Here is a 22283-nt window from a genome sequence, read left to right on the forward strand (position 1 = left end):
ATTCAAATATATATTCGAATAGTTAAAAAAAAAAATGTCATTGCAGGGTCATCGACTTTATATTTTCACGCTCCTAAACATGACGTGAACAAAACAAACTGTGATTGGTTGCGTTATGAGGTGATGGGGGTGATGGAGGTGATGGGGGTGATGGTGTGAGAGGATGATGGAGATGATGGAGGTGATAGTGTGATGGGGGTGATGGTGTGATGGGGGTGATGGAGGTGATGGGGGTGATGGAGGTGATGGAGGTGATGGGGGTGAGAGGGTGATGGAGTGAGGGGGTGATGGTGTGAGGGGGTGATGGAGATGATGGTGTGAGGGGGTGATGGAGGTGATGGTGTGATGGGGGGATGGAGGTGATGGTGTGAGGGGGTGATGGAGGTGATGGTGTGATGGGGGTGATGGTGTGATGGGGGTGAGGGGGTGATGGAGGTGATGGAGGTGATGGGGGTGAGAGGGTGATGGAGTGAGGGGGTGATGGTGTGAGGGGGTGATGGAGATGATGGTGTGAGGGGGTGATGGAGGTGATGGTGTGAGGGGGTGATGGAGGTGATGGGGGTGATGGTGTGAGGGGGTGATGGAGATGATGGGGGTGATGGTGTGAGGGAGGTGATGGGGGTGATGGTGTGATGGGGGTGATGGTGTGATGGGGGGATGGGGTGATGGTGTGAGGGGGTGATGGTGTGATGGGGGTGATGGAGGTGATGGTGTGAGGGGGTGAGGGAGGTGATGGGGGTGATGGTGTGAGGGGGTGATGGTGTGATGGGGTGATGGAGCTGATGGGGTGATGGTGTGATGGGGTGATGGTGTGAGGGGGTGAGGGGGTGATGGGGGTGAGGGGGTGATGGGGGTGATGGGTGTGAGGGGGTGATGGTGTGAGGTGATGGAGGTGATGGGGGTGATGGGGGTGATGGTGTGAGGGGGTGATGGAGGTGATGTGGGTGATGGGGGTGATGGTGTGATAGAGGTGATGGTGTGAGGGGGTGATGGAGGTGATGGTGTGAGGGGGTGATAGAAGTGATGGTGTGAGGGGGTGATGGAGGTGATGGGGGTGATGGAAGTGATGGAGGTGATGGTGTACCTGTTCTCGCTGTAGTCAGCCTCGGCTCCGCCCCACCACACATCAGAGTCGTCCTCCTCCACCGCTGCGCTGTCAGACTCCTTCTCCGCCTCCGCCGGGCAGCAGACGAACTCAACGCCACGGAAACGGTCGATGCCGCACGGCAACAGCATCCCGTAGTCATGGAGATTCATGGTGCGGTCCCCGCAGGACTGTGGAGAGACGGTCATACTGAATCAGCTCGTATAAGTATAATACATTGTGTGTGTGTGTGTGTGTGTGTGTGTGTGTGTGTGTGTGTGTGTGTGTGGTTCTAATACCTCTTTGGCAACGGTGTGCCAGTGCAGGTGACTCTCACACATGTCCATGCGCTCCTGGTGCAGAAACTTACACTTATCCGGAACCAGCAGAGCGTCGCTCACGAACTCTCCCACTGACAGAGAGAAACGGCACAGGTTGAGCACAGTGAGGACGAGCGACACACACACACACGTTTGTTTTTGTGAAATGTAGGGACATTCCATTGGCTTAATATACTGTACAAACCGTATTTTCTATCCCCCTACACCTAAACCTACCCATCACACACACACACACACACACACACACACACACACACACACAGTGATGATAAACTCACACACCCAGGCAGCGGTACGGCACCACGATGTGCATGTGACTGCGGCACTGCTTGCGGCCCTTCTTACACCAGTCCCAGATGCTGACCGGCTGATTGGCCTCCACCACGTTCGTGATCTGGAGCTCTGGATACACCTGAACAGGACACACACACACACACTTAAAGTGTTTATCTAATGACTTATCAATGTTGAACACAGATAAGCAGCATTTTATTTAGAACTCTGAGGTCAGTAAAGAAGATATGAATCCTTTTCTTCAGGAAGGGAAGAATACCCACACATCCACCCAACTATCGTCCATCCATCAAACTATCATCCATCCACCCAACTATCATCCATCCACCCAACTATCGTCCATCCACCCAACTATCGTCCATCCACCCAACTATCGTCCATCCACCCAACTATCATCCATCCATCAAACTATCATCCATCCACCCAACTATCATCCATCCACCCAACTATCATCCATCCACCCAACTATCGTCCATCCATCAAACTATCATCCATCATCTATCCACCCAACTATCGTCCATCCATCAAACTATCATCCATCCATCAAACTATCATCCATCCACCCAACTATCGTCCATCCACCCAACTATCGTCCATCCACCCAACTATCATCCATCCATCAAACTATCATCCATCCATCCACCCAACTATCATCCATCCACCCAACTATCGTCCATCCATCAAACTATCATCCATCATCTATCCACCCAACTATCGACCATCCATCAAACTATCATCCATCCACCCAACTATCGTCCATCCACCCAACTATCATCCATCCACCCAACTATCGTCCATCCACCCAACTATCGTCCATCCACCCAACTATCATCCATCCATCAAACTATCATCCATCCACCCAACTATCATCCATCCACCCAACTATCATCCATCCACCCAACTATCATCCATCCACCCAACTATCATCCATCCACCCAACTATCGTCCATCCATCAAACTATCATCCATCATCTATCCACCCAACTATCGTCCATCCATCAAACTATCATCCATCATCTATCCACCCAACTATCATCCATCCACCCAACTATTGTCCATCCACCCAACTATCATCCATCCACCCAACTATTGTCCATCCACCCAACTATCATCCATCCACCCAACTATCGTCCATCCATCAAACTATCATCCATCCACCCAACTATCATCACTCTATCAAACCATCATCCATCCATCCATCCAACTATCATCCATCCATCATCCATCCACCTAACTATCATCCATCCATCAAACTATCATCCATCCATCGAACTATCATCTATCATCCACCCAACTATCGTCCATCCATCAAACTATCATCCATCCACCCAACTATCATCCATCTATCAAACCATCATCCATCTATCAAACCATCATCCATCCATCCATCCAACTATCATCCATCATTCATTCATCCACCCAACTATCATCCATCCATCAAACTATCATCCATCCATCAAACTATCATCTATCATCCACCCAACTATCATCCATCCATCAAACTATCATCTATCATCCACCAAACTATCATCCATCCATCAAACTATCATCTATCATCCACCAAACTATCATCCATCCACCCAACTATCATCCACCCATTTATACTCCACCCAACCATCAATCTCTCTCTCTCTCATTCTCTTTCTCTCTCGATCTTTACCTCCTGGCAGTACTGCAAGATTCCCTCTTTTGTCCCAATGCAGCTCTTGGTTCCGGACGGATCGGGTTCCCATTTTCCGGTCTGAACGTTGATGTGCATGTTGAGTTTCCCGCAGAACATGGCGACCTGCGGCTCTGCCAGGAGTCCGGTGCCGGAGTCCGACGGCACCTGCGGACAGAACAGCAGCACTCAAACATCTGAGGCGTGATATCAACACACACCAGTGACGCGCCGGTTCATCCAAAATGAGTGGTTACCCGCGGTTACGAGTCATCCAAAAATAGTTTTAATAATCTTCGGGTCGCGGTCGGTCGGGTCGTTTGAAATAATTAGGATGCGGGACAAAATGGCTGATTTCCCAACACGTTGAACTGAGCAATGCTATTGCACCATTTTATTAGGCTATCCTTTTTTAAACCCATATAGCCTAGCTCCGTAATGTCCAACACGATCACATCGTAATGCGTATCAAAAGAACGAGTGTGCAATCTCGTGGAATGTATACGCCAAAATGAGTTTTGATCCAAAACAAACCCACCGAATTACTTTTTGTTGTCTGCCATCTACCTTCCTAGGCAGATATTGACTTAGGACTATATTATGGGGAAGCACAGGCGAAGCAGAGATTGTCCTCATTATATTATGGGGAAGCACGTCCTTTGGCTATTGATTGATCGCAATGTGTTGTATGATGATCTCTGCTTCGCCTGTGCTAACCCATAATATAGTCCCAAGTCAATATATGCCTAGGAAATCGGCCAGTTAATTCTGCATCTGTATTTGTGAATACGCAGGCCACAAGAAGTAATTAGGTGAGTTTTTTTTGAACACTTTTACTCAGGATATGCTAGCTGGCAACATAGGATTCCATTCATTATGCTAAGCTAAACTAACGGCGACCCTACCGAACTAAAACAATGCATGCACTGAGACAAAAATGCATTTGCCCAAATATATAAATGTAGGAAAGAAGTTAAATAATAATAAATATTATTAAATAACACTAGGCTATATCTACAGCATTCAGAAAAAGAACGGTTTGCGACTTTCCGCTCCTAAGAGCTTCCACACTTTTCCAAAAGTGGGCTCTCTCTCAGGCCGCGTCCACACGGAGACGCGTTCAGCTGTATACGTATACATTGTGTACCGTATCAGCGTTTCGTCCACACAGATCCGGCGTTTAAGAAGCATGAATCCGATATTTTCTGAAACCGGGTCCCAAAGTGGGTAAATCTGAAAACGACAATCTTCCGTTTTCGTGTGTACAGCGAATCCGTATATTTTCTGAAACTGTGATGTCATCACACTACGTCCAGCACGGTGAAGAGTTAGGGATAAACTACGGGCACTTGTATATGCGCATATTTCTTAAAACGAGGGGAAACAAAGATCAGATTGGGAAAGCTCTGGCTTCGTGTGGACGGGGTGCTCAGTTGACCAGCTGATGAATTCTGCAGGGTCGAAACAAACATCGCGCTCATCAATATTATGCATCTAGAGCTGAAATGGACAATGATGGGCCTGAAACTAGTGATGGCGAAGTGAAGCTTTCAGCACAATTGAATCAGAAAACGGCTCATTACTCAAAGCTTTTCAAATCAGAGCTCGATGAGGACCTCTTCTGCTGAAAGTGAGGGAAAGCGCTGTGTCGCAAAATGTTTTGAAACCATTGTCTTATAAGTAAAAAAATAATACAAATGAATGAATAGATGTATAAATGAATTAATCAATATGTTAAATACACGACAACAATGTGTTCCATTGCATACTCCTAAAATCAAAAATTTTTAAAACTTGATACAGAATAAAGCAAGTAGACTAACACACACACACACACACACACAATACAAGTTCTAACCACCCGTGTCGCGCTTTTTGAATCTGAGTACGAAGCAGTCACGTGGGCGTGTGTGAACCGAAGCTTCGGACGTCATTGGTCACGTGATTTTGATAGAACGAATCAAGCATCGATACAAAGCTTCACTGAAAATCGTGAAGCTTTGTATCGTATTTAATATTTGTATTTAATATGTTAAATACACGACAACAATGTGTTCCATTGCATACTCCTAAAATCAAAAATTTTTAAAACTTGATACAGAATAAAGCAAGTAGACTAACACACACACACACACACACACAATACAAGTTCTAACCACCCGTGTCGCGCTTTTTGAATCTGAGTACGAAGCAGTCACGTGGGCGTGTGTGAACCGAAGCTTCGGACGTCATTGGTCACGTGATTTTGATAGAACGAATCAAGCATCGATACAAAGCTTCACTGAAAATCGTTTAATTTTTTTGACACAAGCTTCGGAGCTTTGGTATCGCTGTTAACATCACTACCTGAAACATCTCTCCTCCACAGGCTGCATTAATGGATATTATGCCAGAGAACCTTTAATATGGGGGTAATATTGTTGCATTATTCCAAAGAAATATATTGTTATCCACAAATAAATGTAAAGCGATTCACAAAAAATAAATAATTCCACAAATCAACAGAATGAGATCCACAAATATATGCAGGAGTTTCACAAAAATAAATTAGATTCACAAATAAATACAATGATATTTGTGAGTAACAAAAAAATCCACACATGTCAAAAACACACAACTCTGCCTTGCATAAGCTGCATTCATTTGTGAATCGCTTTACATTTGTTTGTTGATAATATATTTGTTTGGAATAAAGCAACAATATTACCCCCATAATTTACTACTTATGCGGGTCAGGAAGCGGGTACAATATTTTCTTTTTTGTGGTCTGAGTTTTGGGCGGGTTAGTTGAAAACGTCAGTTGGGTGCGGGTTGTTTATACACTGACCTGCGCATCACTAACACACACACACACACACACACACACACCGTTTACTGATAGAAAAGTCCTGACAAGTCGTTCCCACAAGCGATGAAGGTCACGTTTAGCACAGAACATGGATTAGGACGAAGCCCAAACACCAGGATTGGCCTGGTGTAACACATCAGACTAAACACGTCGAACCGTGCAGACACTAATCACTTCTAGAGCCGCATTCAACCTTTATCAGCTTTACTAACCAAACAAGACCTGAGTACACACACTCTACCTGTGTCACAAGAGGTCAGAACGATCTGAGGGCTGCCATAAAGACAACGCGAGGCGGTTTCGGCTCCTCAATGAGCGCATTGTGTTACGCGAAGGACAATGACGCGCGCGGGAGGCCGAGACGGACAGAAAGGGGAAGACATGCTAACGTTTTGTGCTCACTAATCTTATTAGCAGACCAACATGTTGGCAGGAAAACAACGTCCTGTTTGTGATCAGGCTGTGATGTTATGAAAAGAGCAGTGCATGAGAACCGTCTGAGTGTGTGTGTGTGTGTGTGTGAGAGAGAGTGTGTGAGAGAGAGAGAGAGAGAGAGAGAGAGTGTGAGAGAGAGTGTGTGAGAGAGTGTGTGAGAGAGAGTGTGTGAGAGAGAGTGTGTGAGAGAGAGAGAGTGTGTGTGTGAAAGTGTGAGTGTGTGTGAGAGGGTGTGTGAGAGAGAGAGTGTGTGAGAGAGTGTGTGAGAGAGTGTGTGAAAGAGTGTGTGAAAGTGTGAGAGAGTGAGTGTGTGAAAGTGTGAGAGTGAGTGTGTGAAAGTGTGAGAGAGTGAGTGTGTGAAAGTGTGTGTGAGAACGAGAGTGTGATAGTGTGCGTGATTGTGTAAAGGTGTGTGTGTGTGTGTGTGTGTGTGTGTGTGTGTGTGTGAAAGTGTGAGTGTGTGTGTATGTGAGTGTGTGTGTGTGTGTGTGTGTGTGTGTGTGTGTGTGTGTGTGTGTGTGTGTGTGTGTGAAAGTGTGAGTGAGTGTGTGAGAGAGTGAGTGTGTGTGAGAGAGTGTAAAATATTGAGTGTGAGAGATTGAGAGTGTGAGTGTGAATGTCTGAGCATGTGAGAGAGTGTGTGTGTGAGAGAGATGAGTGTGTGAGAGTGTGAGTGTGTGTGAGAGAGTGTGTGTGTGAGAGTGTGAGTGTGAAAGTGTGAGTGAGAGTGTGTGTGAGAACGAGAGTGTGATAGTGTGCGTGAGAGTGTGTGAAAGTGTGAGAGTGTGCGTGCGTGTGTGTGTGTGTGCGTGTGTGTGTGTGTGTGAAAGTGTGTGAGAGTGTGTGAGAGTGTGTGAGTGTGTGAGAGTGTGTGAGAGAGAGTGTGTGTGAGTGTAGGCGAGTGTGTGAGAGAGTGAGTGTGTGTGAGTGTGAGAGAGTGTAAAAGATTGAGTGTGAGAGATTGAGAGTGAGTGTGAATGTCTGAGCATGTGAGAGAGTGTGTGTGTGAGAGAGTGAGTGTGTGTGAGTGTGAGAGAGTGTAAAAGATTGAGTGTGAGAGATTGAGAGTGAGTGTGAATGTCTGAGCATGTGAGAGAGTGTGTGTGTGAGAGAGATGAGTGTGTGAGAGAGTGTGAGTGAGTGTGTGAAAACGAGTGTGTGAGAGTGTGTGTGTGAGTGTGTATGTGTGTGTGTGTGAGAGTGTGTGTGTGAGTGTGAGAGTGTGTGTGAGTGTGAGTGTGTGTGTGAGAGAGACACACACACTCACATACTCACACACACACACACACACACACAGAAATCCCTCCACCAGCACATGGCATCCCAGCACAGGGTTAACCGGCGATTCGGATAAACTCCCGTAAAGCTGCTGCTCGGCGTCAGCATGATCTGAGTGTTTGAGCGTCACGCTTCTGCTGAAGACATTTCTATAGCGAATATACATTTTCCAGCTCTAAAATTTTACAAAGAGTAGACATTGCTATTGTGAGTTAAAGTGTGTGAGTTCAGCTAGTGATCAGAACTGTGTGTTAAAATACACAAATGCTTTTCCTAGAACTGCAGTTTTTCAGAAGAGAAAAAAATCAACCAGTCAGCTAATATTTGATCAAATTACTTTAATATGTGAATTATAAGGGTGAAGATTAACTTCTGCAATCAGTCACTGGAACACGAGTACCGTTCAGCAACACACACACACACACACACACACACACACACACACACACACACACACTAAAACACACTCACACTGAGTTGAGTGTGTCAGTGATTCCTCAGGTGTGTGTGTGTGTGTGTGTGTGTGTGTGTACTTGTTTATAATACCAAATGTCCCCACAACGTAATATAAACCTGAGATCTCCAGCCAGTGGTCCCCACAATGTAAATGGATTTATGAACATACTAAATTAAGTGTCTTTTTAAAAATGTAAAGATGCAGAATGTTTCCTGTGATGGGTAGGTTTAGGGGCAGTGTGTGTATGTGTGTGTGTGTGTGTCTCCTGCTCTCTGAGAAAAGCCCCTCGTGAGCGAGTCACAATAAAACAATTCCTCCCAGAGGACACTGAGGGTTAATGGGCGTGAGGCTGACCGTTGCCATGGCAGCAGAGTGGGTGGGGGGAGGGGTGTCATGGCAACAGTCTCTGTGGGAACAGACGTCTTGATTGCGTCGATGTGTGTGTGTGTGTGTATAAATGACTGGCCTGTAATCACTGTAACACACCCCACCCTGAAGATCCGGTATCAGCCAGGAGCGGATATTATCTCTCACTCACTCACTCACACACACACACACACACACACACACACACACACACACACACGCACACGCACACGCACACGCACACGCACACGCACACGCACAAATTATTATTGGTTAAAGGGTGATGCTACTGATATCTAGAGAGCAGGTGCATGAATATATATTTAAATATATATATTTTTTTTTATAAGATAACAAAAATGTGGATATTGTAAAATGAGCAGCTTTTACCCAATAAACACCTTTAGAAACCGGCTTTCACTCAAACACTGGTTCTCCACACACACTCACTGTAAATATAAATGTGAAGCGATGCTTTAGAGTTCATTTACAAACACAATCCTTATTATAAATATAATATCCTGCCCGCTGCAGATGTGGGTCAGGCGCCAGACAGATGTATTACTTACAGATGCTATCTAGATGAATCTGTGAGTTCACACACACACACACACACACACACACACGAACTGGACGTCCGCTCTGCGAGGGAAACAGGAGGCGGAAGCAGAAAGAGCCGCCCATGAAAAACACAGCACTTCTGCCATAAAAATGTACTATAATTGTATATAGAATTTGTGTTAATAAATTGCTGCAATGATGCGTGTAATAAAGCTGTTTGTGAATGCTAATGATAATTTGTCTCCCAAAAGGAAGAAGCGATTCTGAACTGAAACGAGTCGTCAGTAATTCCAATTCCAACTAATTTGCATAATGCCAGCCAGCCAACATTCGCTGTTGGCGAAAGGTGTCTCTTTGCCCCGCCCTCAAATACTAGTTAATTTGCATAATGCCCTCCTTTGGTCCTGATTGGCTGAACAATGTCTTTTTGCCCTGCCTTCAAACACTATAGTTAACTTGCATAAACCCCTCCTCTGGTCCTGATTGGCTGAACAGCGTTTCTTTGCACCGCCCTCATATTGTAGTTAATTTGCATAATGCCCTCCACTGGTCCTCATTAGCTGAGCAGCGTCTCTTAGCCCCACCCTCTCTCACTAGTCATCTCTGAGACTGGAGGAGTTTGGTTGGTGTTGTTGATGTGGACGACAGGCTTTTTCTGCTGAGATTGAGACGCTCGAACCCACGCCATCGTTACTGCTCGTATCACTGCGTGTCAAGAGCTGAGATTAAGATATGATAATGAGTGCTTACTTTCTGACCAATCACAGCATAGCAGCTCTCAGAGAGGCGGGGTTTAAGCCTAGAATTGCACCCTAGCGGCAGCAAATCTAATCTGCCGCGAGTGTCGTCTAGCAACTCTCAATACACTTCTGAGCTGTACAAACCAAACTCTGGACAGGCCAATCACATCGTGTATAGAGTCGGTGGGCGGGGCTTAGCATAATGACGCCGAGTTGCGTTTGCGTGCTTCTAGTAAACACAGAAACTGGCGAACAGCGGCGGTCTTTCGAATCAGCTTTGACCGTGACTCTGGAAGACTTGGAGTTAAGCTTTTCTCTGAGAAAAGAACAAAGAACGGCACTGAAGTCATTCTTAAGAAGGGAAGATGTGTTCAGAGTTTAGCCGACCGGATACGGTGAATGTTTAATCTGTCAGCTCCGCTTCTCGTTGCTCTGGTTGGTGTAGCGCTATCCTATCGCGTGCAGAGGGAGTTTAAAAGACAACCGTTTATCCGCCCCTCGGATTGAGCCGTCAATGGAGAGTTTCCAGACCAAACGTCTTGATGTGTCTCGGGCTTATCAGGCTAGCGGGGTATAAAATCTTCAGAGAAAGAGCTGATGCAAAACGGAAGTTCAAACACTATTTCTCTGGCGGATACGGTCTATATATGGCCTATAATAGAAACATCACAGGAGTTTAGAGGAAGGCTGGAAATGTGTGAGGGAACGAGAGCAGAGACAGGAACATGTGCCGCGCCCCGCTCTCCTGAGGAACGCTAATTATAGCGCAAGAGAAACCCACGAGACCAGCAAACACTGAGCTGCTGTTGATCTGACATCTGCACAACCATTACTGCATTCGGAAGAGGCCTGAGAAAACAAATCTCTTCAAACATTTAAGGAATCATTTCACAAATAGCCTCTTTTCCTTGCCGAAAGAGCCAAAACACAGGAGAAGAAGAAGCAGGAACAACTGATGAAAGCATTGCTGACGCACATCAAACAAACGCAATCAGTGTATAAATCAAAACTGCCGAATGTTAAACGCAGACTAAATCGCAGAATCCAGTCATAAAAACAGAATTAACTGTATAACGCGGAATTTGAAAAGTCCACATTTCAAAATAAAAGCCTGGTTTTAACTTGACAGATATATATATATATATATATATATATATATATATATATATATATATATATATATATATATATATATATATATATATATATATATATATATATATATATATATATATATATATATCCGTTAGTTCATTGTTCAGCAACAAAAAGTTTAATTTCAAAAGATGTTATTTGATTACGAGAAAATACACAAATCACAAACTTTGTGAAAACAGAGCATTTTCATAAATTATTAAAATTGTTGTTTTGAATGTAATTAATGTTTTTTTATTATAAATTTTTTTATTAAACCACAAAAAAATGGAATCCAGAAAACATGTAATTTTTCTTAAACTTTTTATAAATTGTTGTTAAATTGTATGTTCCATGATTTCAATTAATTAGACATGGTTTTTGATTGATAATTAATTTCTTTAACCAATAAAATGGAGCCCAAAAAAACATAAACGGAAAACAATTATTTGAGAAAAAAAAATCTAACGTATTTCCCAGAGCCCTAGAATCCCATCGAGACAAAAACACGATTTTCCAGCTTTTTTGCCTTTTTTATTAAACGTACTAACATTCAAGTGTTGATAAAAAAAAAAAAGAAAGCATGCAGCTAAAATAAATAGATTTGTTATGTTTGTCTTGGTTATTTGCGCATTAAGGGAACATCCCACTGTATCCTTCTTCAAACATTAATGGAACGTTACTTTAGAATGTTCCCGGAACGTTCCGAAACCAGCTGTTACATTTAAAAAAAAACGTCCAATGATACGTGTAAGGAGAAAATATGTTTTTGAGAGCGTTATTACAGACCAGATAACATTAAACAAACGTTGTATTAACGTTACTGGAAGAATGCTTGATCGCTGGAAGTGAGGTATGAGTTGTAATAAATCAGTTTTATAGATTTAATTTATTTTAAACGCCAGTTATCTATTGTCCAAATCAGGACGACGGCAATAAAAGTGCTTTCACAACACAAATCATTTCAATGCAGCGTTTCATTAAGTGCACGTTTTGTAATATTAGATGGCCGTGCAATGACATGCGACACGTCAAGTTAACCGCGTCATTAATCCTCCTCTGGTGCTAATCACGTTTCCCTGTTTGGGGTGGCTGTGAAGGTCAGAGGTCAAATCTAACCACTAGAAACATATGATATATGGTGTGTAATTCACAGCGCTCTCGTTATAAACGACCCTCTGCGGGGCTGTTTCCATGGCGACAGGTGCACTGGGGCATTTATTTGCCCCATCCGACTAACAGCGGACAAATCTCATGAATCAACCCGTCACTACTGGGAGGATGGGCAAAAAGATCATTATTTACACATTTGCTGGAAAATCACTTAAAATGCAGGACAATCTAGGTTTAAAACAGTACATGAGCAAATGCATTTTACACATTTATAAGCACTAATATAACAACACTTGCCGATGTTTACTAAAAGATTTTCATATCCAGTCATAAAAATACGCGTCTGTTTTTAACTCGACGGAAATATATTACGGTTGCCATTTTTCTTCCATGTTTTTGATTTTAACAGTAAAAGTTTATTGTGCAGCAACAGAAAAGTTTAATTACAAACGATTAAAAGATAAATGAAATGTTTTGTCTTTATTTGATTACAAAAAATTACACAAAACTTTGTGAAAACAGAACATTTTTATAAATTATTAAAATTGTTGTTATGAATTTAATTAATTAGACATGCTTTTTTTGGTTATTAAAAATTAATTAAACCATTAAAAAAAGGAATCCAGAAAACAAAAACGGCCCAATTTTTCTTAAACTTGAAATAAATTGTTGTTAAATTCTTTTGATTGCTAGATCATTATTTACGCATTTGCTTTTTGTTTTAAAACAGTAAATGAACAAATGCATTTTATACATTTATATTAGGCACCAATATAACAACACTTGCCGATGTTTACTACAAGATTTTAATAAATCGTACATTAAACAAATTAATCATTTATTCAATTTAATTTACATGCACCAATATTTATGCACATAGGTTTTACAAAAATATGAAAAACGCCACAATTCACTGAAACGGCATGTAAATATATAAATATGATTAATTGTGCCGATCTATTTCCTCGTGAAACATACTCTAATATTCTTCATTTATAACTTTGAAAAATAATTTTTAACTGTTTAGCAAAATGAAGACAAACTTTGAGAAACCGGTCGAGATATTGCTGATTAATTTTATGTACTGGCACAAAAATATATAAAGAATATACTTATGACAACATATGTTTTAACTCATCGAAAAAAGTTACGAAATGTTAAACTTTTTTTTTTTATTAGTTAAACAAGATGCAACTCATTTTTTTAAAGTCAGTTTAACATAATTTTAAGTTGAAATAACTTAAAAATCCAAGTCGATTGTACTGCCAAATTTAAAAATGTGCCTTTTTTTTACAGTGTATACATCTACTTTGCATATTTAACATTTAAATGTATGAAAAATGCGATACAGAGAATATTTCTGATTGATAACACAAATGGTTTTGAACTGATTCACTGAAATCGAACCATTTTTCCTATAAAGCCATTTATTTACTCAGAATTGCAAGTAAATGACAAAGAAACGGCATGTCACACACGGAATCAAATCTGACATTTTGTTCGTATTTTCTCCTAAAACATACTTCCATATTCTCTATTTACGACTTTGAAAAAAAAAAAAGTTTGTTTTTGTACAGTGTAGCAAAATTAAGACAAACGTTGAGAAACTGATCAAATGCACAGTCGACGCATTAAAATCGTTGAGATATCGTTGTTAAATTTTACGTATTGGCACCAAAATATATGACGAATATCCTACAGATTTATTCATTTTGATTTACATGCAGCAATTTTTACGCACATATACTTTACTTTACATGTTCTATGTATATTTAACATTTAAATGTATGAAAAAGGCGATACAGAGAATATTTCTGATTGATAACAAACAATCAATAAAAGTTTTAAAATGATGATTTACTGAAATCAAACCATTTTTACTATAACATGAAGGAGAGCTGATCTAATTTAGATGGTTTATGTATGTAGGCTGTAAACTGAAGGATGTTTTATTTTTATATCAGACCATTATTGTGGATCTGACCATTTTATTTTATTATTATTATTTTATTATCATCTTCACAAGGGTGTTAACCCCTTTAGGCGCTAGAGGTTTTTTTCTAAAACGTTCAACTTTGACATCTTAATTTCAAAAGGCTATATCTTAAAAGTGATAAAAGATAGAAACTTTCTGTAAATTAGAGAAATATTACGGATGAGCCTAAGTTTATGTAGGGATTACATTGTCCCATCTAATTTGCATATTATGACGCCATAAAGCGGTGGCAATCTTGGATTAGAGCATTTTCACGTTTTATTCAGTGCCGCATCTTGTCGAGTAAACTCGAGGTCGAGGCGCCTAGAGGGTTAACTATGCTTGTTTTTATTTTTTATTCGTACACATGGTATTCTTTTTTCTCAGGCATATTATCGCTATTTTAATTAATTTCTAAGTAAAGCACTTTGAATTGCCATTGGGTATAAAATGTGCTATACAAATAAACGTGCCTTGCCTAAGGCCATTTATTTACTCAGAAATTGCAAGTAAATGACAAAGAAACGGCATGTAACACACAGAATCAAATCTGACATTTTGCTCGTATTTTCTCCTAAAACATACTTCCATATTCTCGATTTACGACTTTTAAAAAAAATATGTTTTTTGTACAGTGTAGCAAAATTAAGCGAGCATTTTGAAACTGGTCAAATGCACAATTTTCTGAACTGGCACAAAAACATATGACGAAAATATCCTACATCCATCGGCCAAACCTGGCAGGTCTGCAAAGGCTCATCCTGATTATTCAAGAAGCTGTTGTGTTGGCCATCAGCATCGCTCACCTGCTGACACGCCATATTACAGCCAACAAAGGGGGAAAAAGCCACGCATTCAGTGTGCCAAACCCCGCCGCTCATCTCAAAGCCGCTCTGAATACCAGCGTGTGTAACCGGACCTTTGCACATCTATAGCTTTGAATGAAAGCGGATGACAACAGCGGCTAACTGGAGCACGGACAACAGAGAACATTGCGTTTTACACGAGGTACAGACGAACACAAAGACACTTTCATCAACCACTCCGTCCTTGTATTGCAGTATTTGTGTTTGTTATGGTTTTGCTGATACACAACGATAATAATAAGCTCATATTTGGCCCTTACGTAACCCTAACCATCACTCAAAAACTCACAGAAGTCAAAGAAGAAATATTTGAGTAAACCGTGTGTACTGATGCTTATTAAAGGAGTCCTCCACTGCAAAAAATGCTCTTCTTACTTAGTATTTTTGTCTTGTTTCTCGTCCAAACATCTAAAAACTATTAAAACAAGAAGTATTCACTAGACAAGCAAAAGTAATTGTCTTGTTTTGGAAAAATAACTAAAAATGAAGAGAGTTTTTGATTAAAATAAGATAAATAATCTGCCAATGGGGTGAGAAAAATAATCTTAATTCAAACAGAAAACAAGATTATTTTTCTCACCCCATTGGCAGCTCATATTTTAAGCATATTTGATTTATTTTCCTCCAAAACCAGACAATAATTTTTACTTGTCTAGTAAATGTTTCTTTATATAAGATTTTTTTAGATATTTTGAATAAAAACAAGACAAAAATACTAAGTAAGAAAAGCATTTTTTGCAGTGTATAATAATATCCTGTAAGTTTCAGAGCTGAAAACTTCCTTGTTAGTCTAAAAACAGCTTTTATTGTAACCAAGCCTACACTCACTGTAAAAAAAATGTGTTGGTTTAATTTAAAAAAGTAAGTAACCTGGTTGCCTTAAAGCTCCCGTTCTTCGCGTGTTTTCGAAGCTTTGATTATGTTTACAGTGTGCAATATAACATGAGTTCATGTTTCACGTGTAAAAAAACACAATTGCCTGATCTGTACAGCGCTGTTTCCTAAAAACGGCCTGATGATTTCCTTGTTCTATGAAGTCCCTCCTTCAGAAACACGTAATGAGTTCTGATTGGGCCAGCGCTTCCCGTGTTGTGATTGGACAGCAGCTTAGCGCACTTTGCCCGGAAAGGTCCCGCCTCTTACCATAACGGGGCGATGACAGCGCTGAATGCGCTCTTCTCCACGCGGAGAGCAACGAGACCACGCCCCCTATTTTGCGTGTTCTTGTGGGCGGAGCTTTAGTCAACAAACGGTTCTAGTGACGTCACCACAGCAGGAAGTGCAGCGCTGTAGTCCAAACCAGCCGCTCGCTGTCGGCTTTGAAAGGGAACTTCTGTTAAATAAAACATCTCGCTTGGCATTGAACTCTGAGCTTTATAATTTTACAGGTATTATTTATGCTCCAACAGCAACATTACACACTAACTAAAGTTTGAAAGATGGGATCGCGAAGAACAGGACCTTTAAAATTTTGATTTTATTGAAATTAAAAATTTGAGTTGATACAATGAAGGAAATTGGTTTAATAAATAGAAACTCAAAATATTATTGTATCTGAACCACATAAAAAATGTGATAAATCATGAAAATGGCACTATTTGGCTGCGTCATCACAAATAAAACACACACAATTACCCAATATGCTTACAAAATCTTTTAATAATATTTTAATAAAGGTTGTCGAATCTGAAATGTTCATTGTATTAACTCAATTTTAATTTCAATGAACTCAAAATTAAGGCAACCAGGGGCATTTTTTTCTAAATAATTTTTTACAGTGAACATCGCGCCTCTGCAGAAGATCAACGCCTACTTCATCCTCATCATAACTTAGTTCTTCCTAAGGGCTGAAAACTTTGAATGCACCACTTACAGAACATAACATTAGTATAGATCACTTAAAGGGGTCATGAACTGAGAAATCTGAGCTTTTGAAATATAAGAGGTCATCACAATGTAATAATATCCTGTACGTTTCAGAACTTTTAAAGGGTTAGTTCAGCCAAAAATGAAATGTCTGTCATTAACTCCTCTCCCTAATGTCGCTCCACACCCGTAAGACCTCCGTTCATCTTCACACACAGTTTAAGATATTTTATATTTAGTCCGAGAGCGTATGCAAGTGTATGCACACTATACTGTCCATGTCCAGAAAGGGAATAAAAACATCATCACAGTAGTCCATATGAGACATCAGTGGGTTAATTAGAGTCTCTTGAAGCATCCAAAATACATTTGGGTCCAAAAATAACAAAAACTTCGACTTTATTCAGCATTGGCTTCTCTTCCGCGTTTGTGTTCAATCCTCAAATAAAGATTCAAACAGTTATGACTCAGTGAATCGATTCATGATTCGGATCGCGTGTCAAACTGAAATCTTAAACTGTGTGAAGATGAACGGAGGTCTTACGGGTGTGGAGCGACATTAGGGAGAGGAGTTAATGACAGACATTTCATTTCTGGGTGAACTAACCCTTTAACTTAGGTTCACTTTTAGTGTACACTGTGCATTTCAATATTAATTAAGAGTTGCAGCTCTTAACATTAGAAGATGCATTTGGGCTGTGCGATATTGAAGAAAAATGCGATATGCAATATCTTGTTAAATAATGCGGTATTTGATATGCGATACGATATTGCAATTAGTGTGTAAAATCTATTTAAATTATATTTAAAAATATTATTTAAAAACTGAGAATTTAACCATTTGTGTTTCATTCTTTCTGGGAAAAGAAAGCATCGCTACAACTTCTGAAAGTGACCAGCTGTGTCGTTCACTTTTTGGTGTGTGTGTGTGTGTCAAACAGCAAGTTATTATTTTTCACAAATTATTGTGTTTAATAACTCTTTAACATCAAGCAAGTCCCACAAGTAACAGTCGTGTGCACACAGTCTAATCTCCGCTATATGCGTTGACCTAAAACAGACACACCTATTAAAATCATTCAGATATTGCGTGTCGTTGCGATATGTACATTTGCGATATTTCGATAATTTTGATATATTGCACAGCCTTATGATGCGCTATAAACAAATTTGAATAATGAAGATATTAATAATTTATTAATATTTAAAAGTGCCATGCATTTTCATGGTTCACTACTTTTCTTTTTTCTTTAATTAAAATTCAGCACTATGTGTAATGTTTGTTTTAATTCAGTATCCCTTTTTTTAAAGCCCAGGGGTTTATTGCACAAAACTAGGATTAGGGATTAAGCCGGGATATCTCGGTGATCCTGACTCAATTTATCCGCAGTTATCTTTCGTTATCGTTATTGTTCATGGTGTGATTGTGCCTTCAAGACAGTGGTTTACTAAATTTGACAAGATCATCAAGATATCCCGGCTTAACCTCTTATGCTAGTTTTGTGCAATAGGCGCTGGTCAGCCCTGGCTCCAATACTATTTTAGGCCCCGTTCACACCGCAAGTCTTAATGCTCAATTCTGATTTTTTGCTCAGATCTGATTTTTTTGTTTGGCTGTTCACATTACCTTTTAAAATGTGGCCTATATCTGAGTCCAGTGTGAACTGTTTGAGGTTTCAAACTAACCCGTGTGTGCAAAAGAACAATATCAACGACGTCAGACGCAGCTGCACTAAAGTTCGGGAGGTTATGGAGGAAGTAAGCATTTTCACTTTTATTTAAAAATGTGTGTGTAATGGAAGCCATAATATTAATGAGCAGGTGCTGAAGAGGAGAAGAACGAAAAGAGAGCAAAATTGGTTATTTTGGCCTTTTGTCTCCTTCCTTTGGCACTGAAGCCACGTTCTTCTGTGTCCCCGTTCTTCCATTTCGTGTGCTATTTCTTCAAAAACGGAGCGGTTACGGTAGGATCCTTCTAGTTTAGCTTTAATTGAAGTATCTCCCCATATACTAATTAGGTCTAACACCTCACTTTCTCTCCATTGACTCGCTCCATCGCTGTTCTCCATATCTAGTCTAGGTTTTAATGTTATTGTCTGTGTCTGTTGTGTCTAGGGCTAACTCGCCGGCGCATAATTGTGGCAAATGTCGACATAGATTGACGTAAAAGTCGCATCAAATCCAACTTGGTTGTTCACACTGCAGCCGCATTGGAAAAAGATCAGATCTGGGTCTGATTCAGGACGACTGTGGTCTAAATCTGATTTGAAAAAATCAGATCTGGGCTAGATTTGAGTGTTCACACTACCTCTGAAGAAGTCTGACCTGATCACTTGTAAGGCTGGAAAAAGCTAGTAGATGCTGGAAATGTCTAATCACTAAGAAAACAAAGGAAATTAGCTTCTGAACTCATTCATACAGTTAGCGTCTCTGTCCGAGACGACATCACACTGAGTGAATCATCTATGAATGACTCTAATTTACATGCCTTTCCTTTCACATGAAACTTCCCCCAAACTACTGCTCCCCCAAACTCCTGCTCCCCCAAACTTGAGATCACCTGAAATGCAGCATAAATCTCTTTGTTACAATGTCAATCCTCACGATACAGTATTATATGTGTTTGATATCATTTGAAATGTCTCAGTGTGACTGGTACAAATATCTCTACTCCACAGAAGTAAACTAGAACATCATAAATGTTTTAAGGGTTTAAAGATATCTTTCCTTGGTGTATGGTGGGTGTGGCTTTCAGCCATTTGGCCTCTCTTCTAATCAAGACTATTGGACTTGATCAATGCAAATTCCTATTGTGAACTCGTGTTTCCATTTGAAAGAGTTTCAAATGGTCCTGGGTATGGATCTGGTTTTGGGTATTTAAGGAAATGTTGCAAAGAGCTCAGGGCTTGACACTTTAAACCGGTCAGCCCGTAATGCTGGATGTCTCAAGATAGCCAGCATTATGTAGTTTTCAGAAGTCAGGTATATATTTCATTCTTTACTTCAGAGTATTTGATGTTATATATGGATTACCTTTGAATTGATTATGTAATTGGCTTTATACATTTACCTGACTGTTAATAAATTGTTACACTTTGATTGATTCTGACTTGCTCTGGAATTATTCAGGTTGGGTATAATTTCAACAAAGGGTTAAACGGAATAATTAAATGTGTAGTTAAACTATTAAATATAATGACCAAATAAACAATTGGCATTCTAACCTAAATTCTAAATTATCATTAAATGGAGTCAGATTAACGAGGAATTGGAATAAAATCCCATTTGCCCCGCTGAAAAGACCGAACGCGCAGCGACCTTCATCCGCCGATCGTTAGCCTCCATTGGGACGATTTGGCCCCAAAAAAATTTGGCCCTTACAACTTGACCCCAAAAAAGTCAGATTTGGGCCACTTTTGCCTGCAATGTCCATTTTAACATTTGTCCACAAACACAAGACATCTGTCAAACCTCCATTTCTCCAGACCTTTTTGGTGGCAAGACCAACAAAACCACCAAATGTGAAAGCAATTAAACTGTCACCACTAATATAATGCATTTTATCCTCGATACCAACTTCATCGCGTGTGCTTGAGGTCAGGCTAATGTTATTTACATGACATCACAATATTAGCCATCTATATCTGTTAAATAGAGAGCTTCAGTGCACTAGCATGCCTTTAAAAAGAACTGTGATGAGATGGTAAAACTAGCGTATTTTATACACTATTCATGTGGAATGGTACTGACAAAGTAATACTCCAAAGACTACAATATATGCTCAAAAAACACAGTAGCTGGTTATAATATTCTTCAAAAGTCTGGAAATGTGGTGAGAAAACTGTGAAGAGACACAACTGACTGCGGTGAGGAAGATTACAGGCTTAGACCGGAGCAAAACAATGGTGTCTTAAAGTAAAAATAAACTTAAACAGATTGTTAGCGTTTAAAAATAGTGCGTTCCTCGAAACTGAGAAGCGTCTTAAAGAAACATCGACATTATAAAAATATTTTCTCGAAACGCGCCCACTAACAAAAACAAGGTTGCTTTGCTCGAATAAACCAAAAATCACGAAGGAATCGTGAATCATAATTTGAAATAAATCCTGAATAAATTCCAGATCATCAAATAGCGCGCTATGCTATCTCACTTGATTCCTAGAGGATTCGTGTTTGATCCCATCATGATCCCTAATCCTAACCCAAGGCCACCGTTCCTCCATTAACTGGATCTACACCAAAACACAGTCGATATTAAACAGAAAAAATGAGCGTCAAAAGCATTTGCGATGATGTCACATCGCTCGACAGATCGGACATTTGGGTTTAAATCACCTTTAGCGTGACAGTTTGCTGGCTTATTAATATTAATTTGATGTATCTGTTACACAGTAGCCTATTTGTTGTCATTCTGGATGATATAAAATATCGCCGATTTAACCGCGGGATACGATTCAGCGCGAGAAATATTAATACGCGATATTGTAACCGAGAATTAATTAGGTTATATGACGACTAAACAAAACAAATACAATATAGTTTAATATATTTCACCTCATTCTGATCTGAACGCTAACGTCATCGCGATGTTTTCTATCGATCGAAATGTAAGTCGCGGCTGTTTTAAATATCGCCGAGTCGCAGTACAGTCGTTCCGCTGTAAGGTTGTATCATTCCTGCTCGTCACATTGATCAGTGTTCGGCGTCGCTATGAGCTTTTGTCGATATCTTACCTCGGCGAGCGTCGACGTCGCGACCATCAGTAATATGAAAAACTCTCGACACCCCATTCTGCTCCTCTTCTCTGAGCTTCCAACAAACAGCGCTGTGTTTATCGAGTTAATATATCCGTTTGGTGTAAAATGTCGGTGTGTGTTTCGTGTCGACTCCCAGAAGAATGCGATGCGCCTGCGATGAAGGCGAGTCAGAACAGCGCGTCATCTGACGCGAGCGGGAATGAAGAACGTACGGGAGGAGGGGGAGCAGGGAATACACGGAAAATACGGCAAAACAACCTTTATTTTACCGTATATATATATATATATATATATATATATATATATATATATATATATATATATATATATATATATATATATATATATATATAAAAATGTTTTAACATAATTTATTTATGTTATTTATTTCAGCTTGGTGCCTGAAACATCTTAGAAGTAATATATATATATATATATATATATATATATATATATATATATATATATATATATATATATATATATATATATATATATATATATATAT

General features: G+C 40.1%; 1 protein-coding gene across 2 annotated transcripts in view; it reads right to left on the reverse strand.

Annotated features, from left to right (window-relative positions):
- appa (amyloid beta (A4) precursor protein a) overlaps positions 1-21952 on the reverse strand; it is a 37164-nt gene extending 15212 nt beyond the window's left edge. Inside the window, exons 1-5 of one of the 2 annotated variants that reach the window (XM_067442291.1) lie at positions 21752-21952; positions 3380-3547; positions 1708-1837; positions 1384-1496; positions 1085-1275 (exon numbers count right to left, since the gene is read on the reverse strand). In XM_067442291.1, coding sequence (XP_067298392.1) covers positions 1085-1275; positions 1384-1496; positions 1708-1837; positions 3380-3547; positions 21752-21808 — 659 coding nt within the window. In that variant the 5' untranslated portion in view covers positions 21809-21952. The remainder of the gene's footprint in view (positions 1-1084; positions 1276-1383; positions 1497-1707; positions 1838-3379; positions 3548-21751) is intronic. The other variant, XM_067442292.1, reaches the window with a different exon arrangement.
- Positions 21953-22283: the final 331 nt, after the last annotated feature.

Source organism: Pseudorasbora parva, chromosome 4, assembly GCF_024679245.1.
Source record: "Pseudorasbora parva isolate DD20220531a chromosome 4, ASM2467924v1, whole genome shotgun sequence".
Lineage (NCBI taxonomy): Eukaryota > Metazoa > Chordata > Actinopteri > Cypriniformes > Gobionidae > Pseudorasbora > Pseudorasbora parva.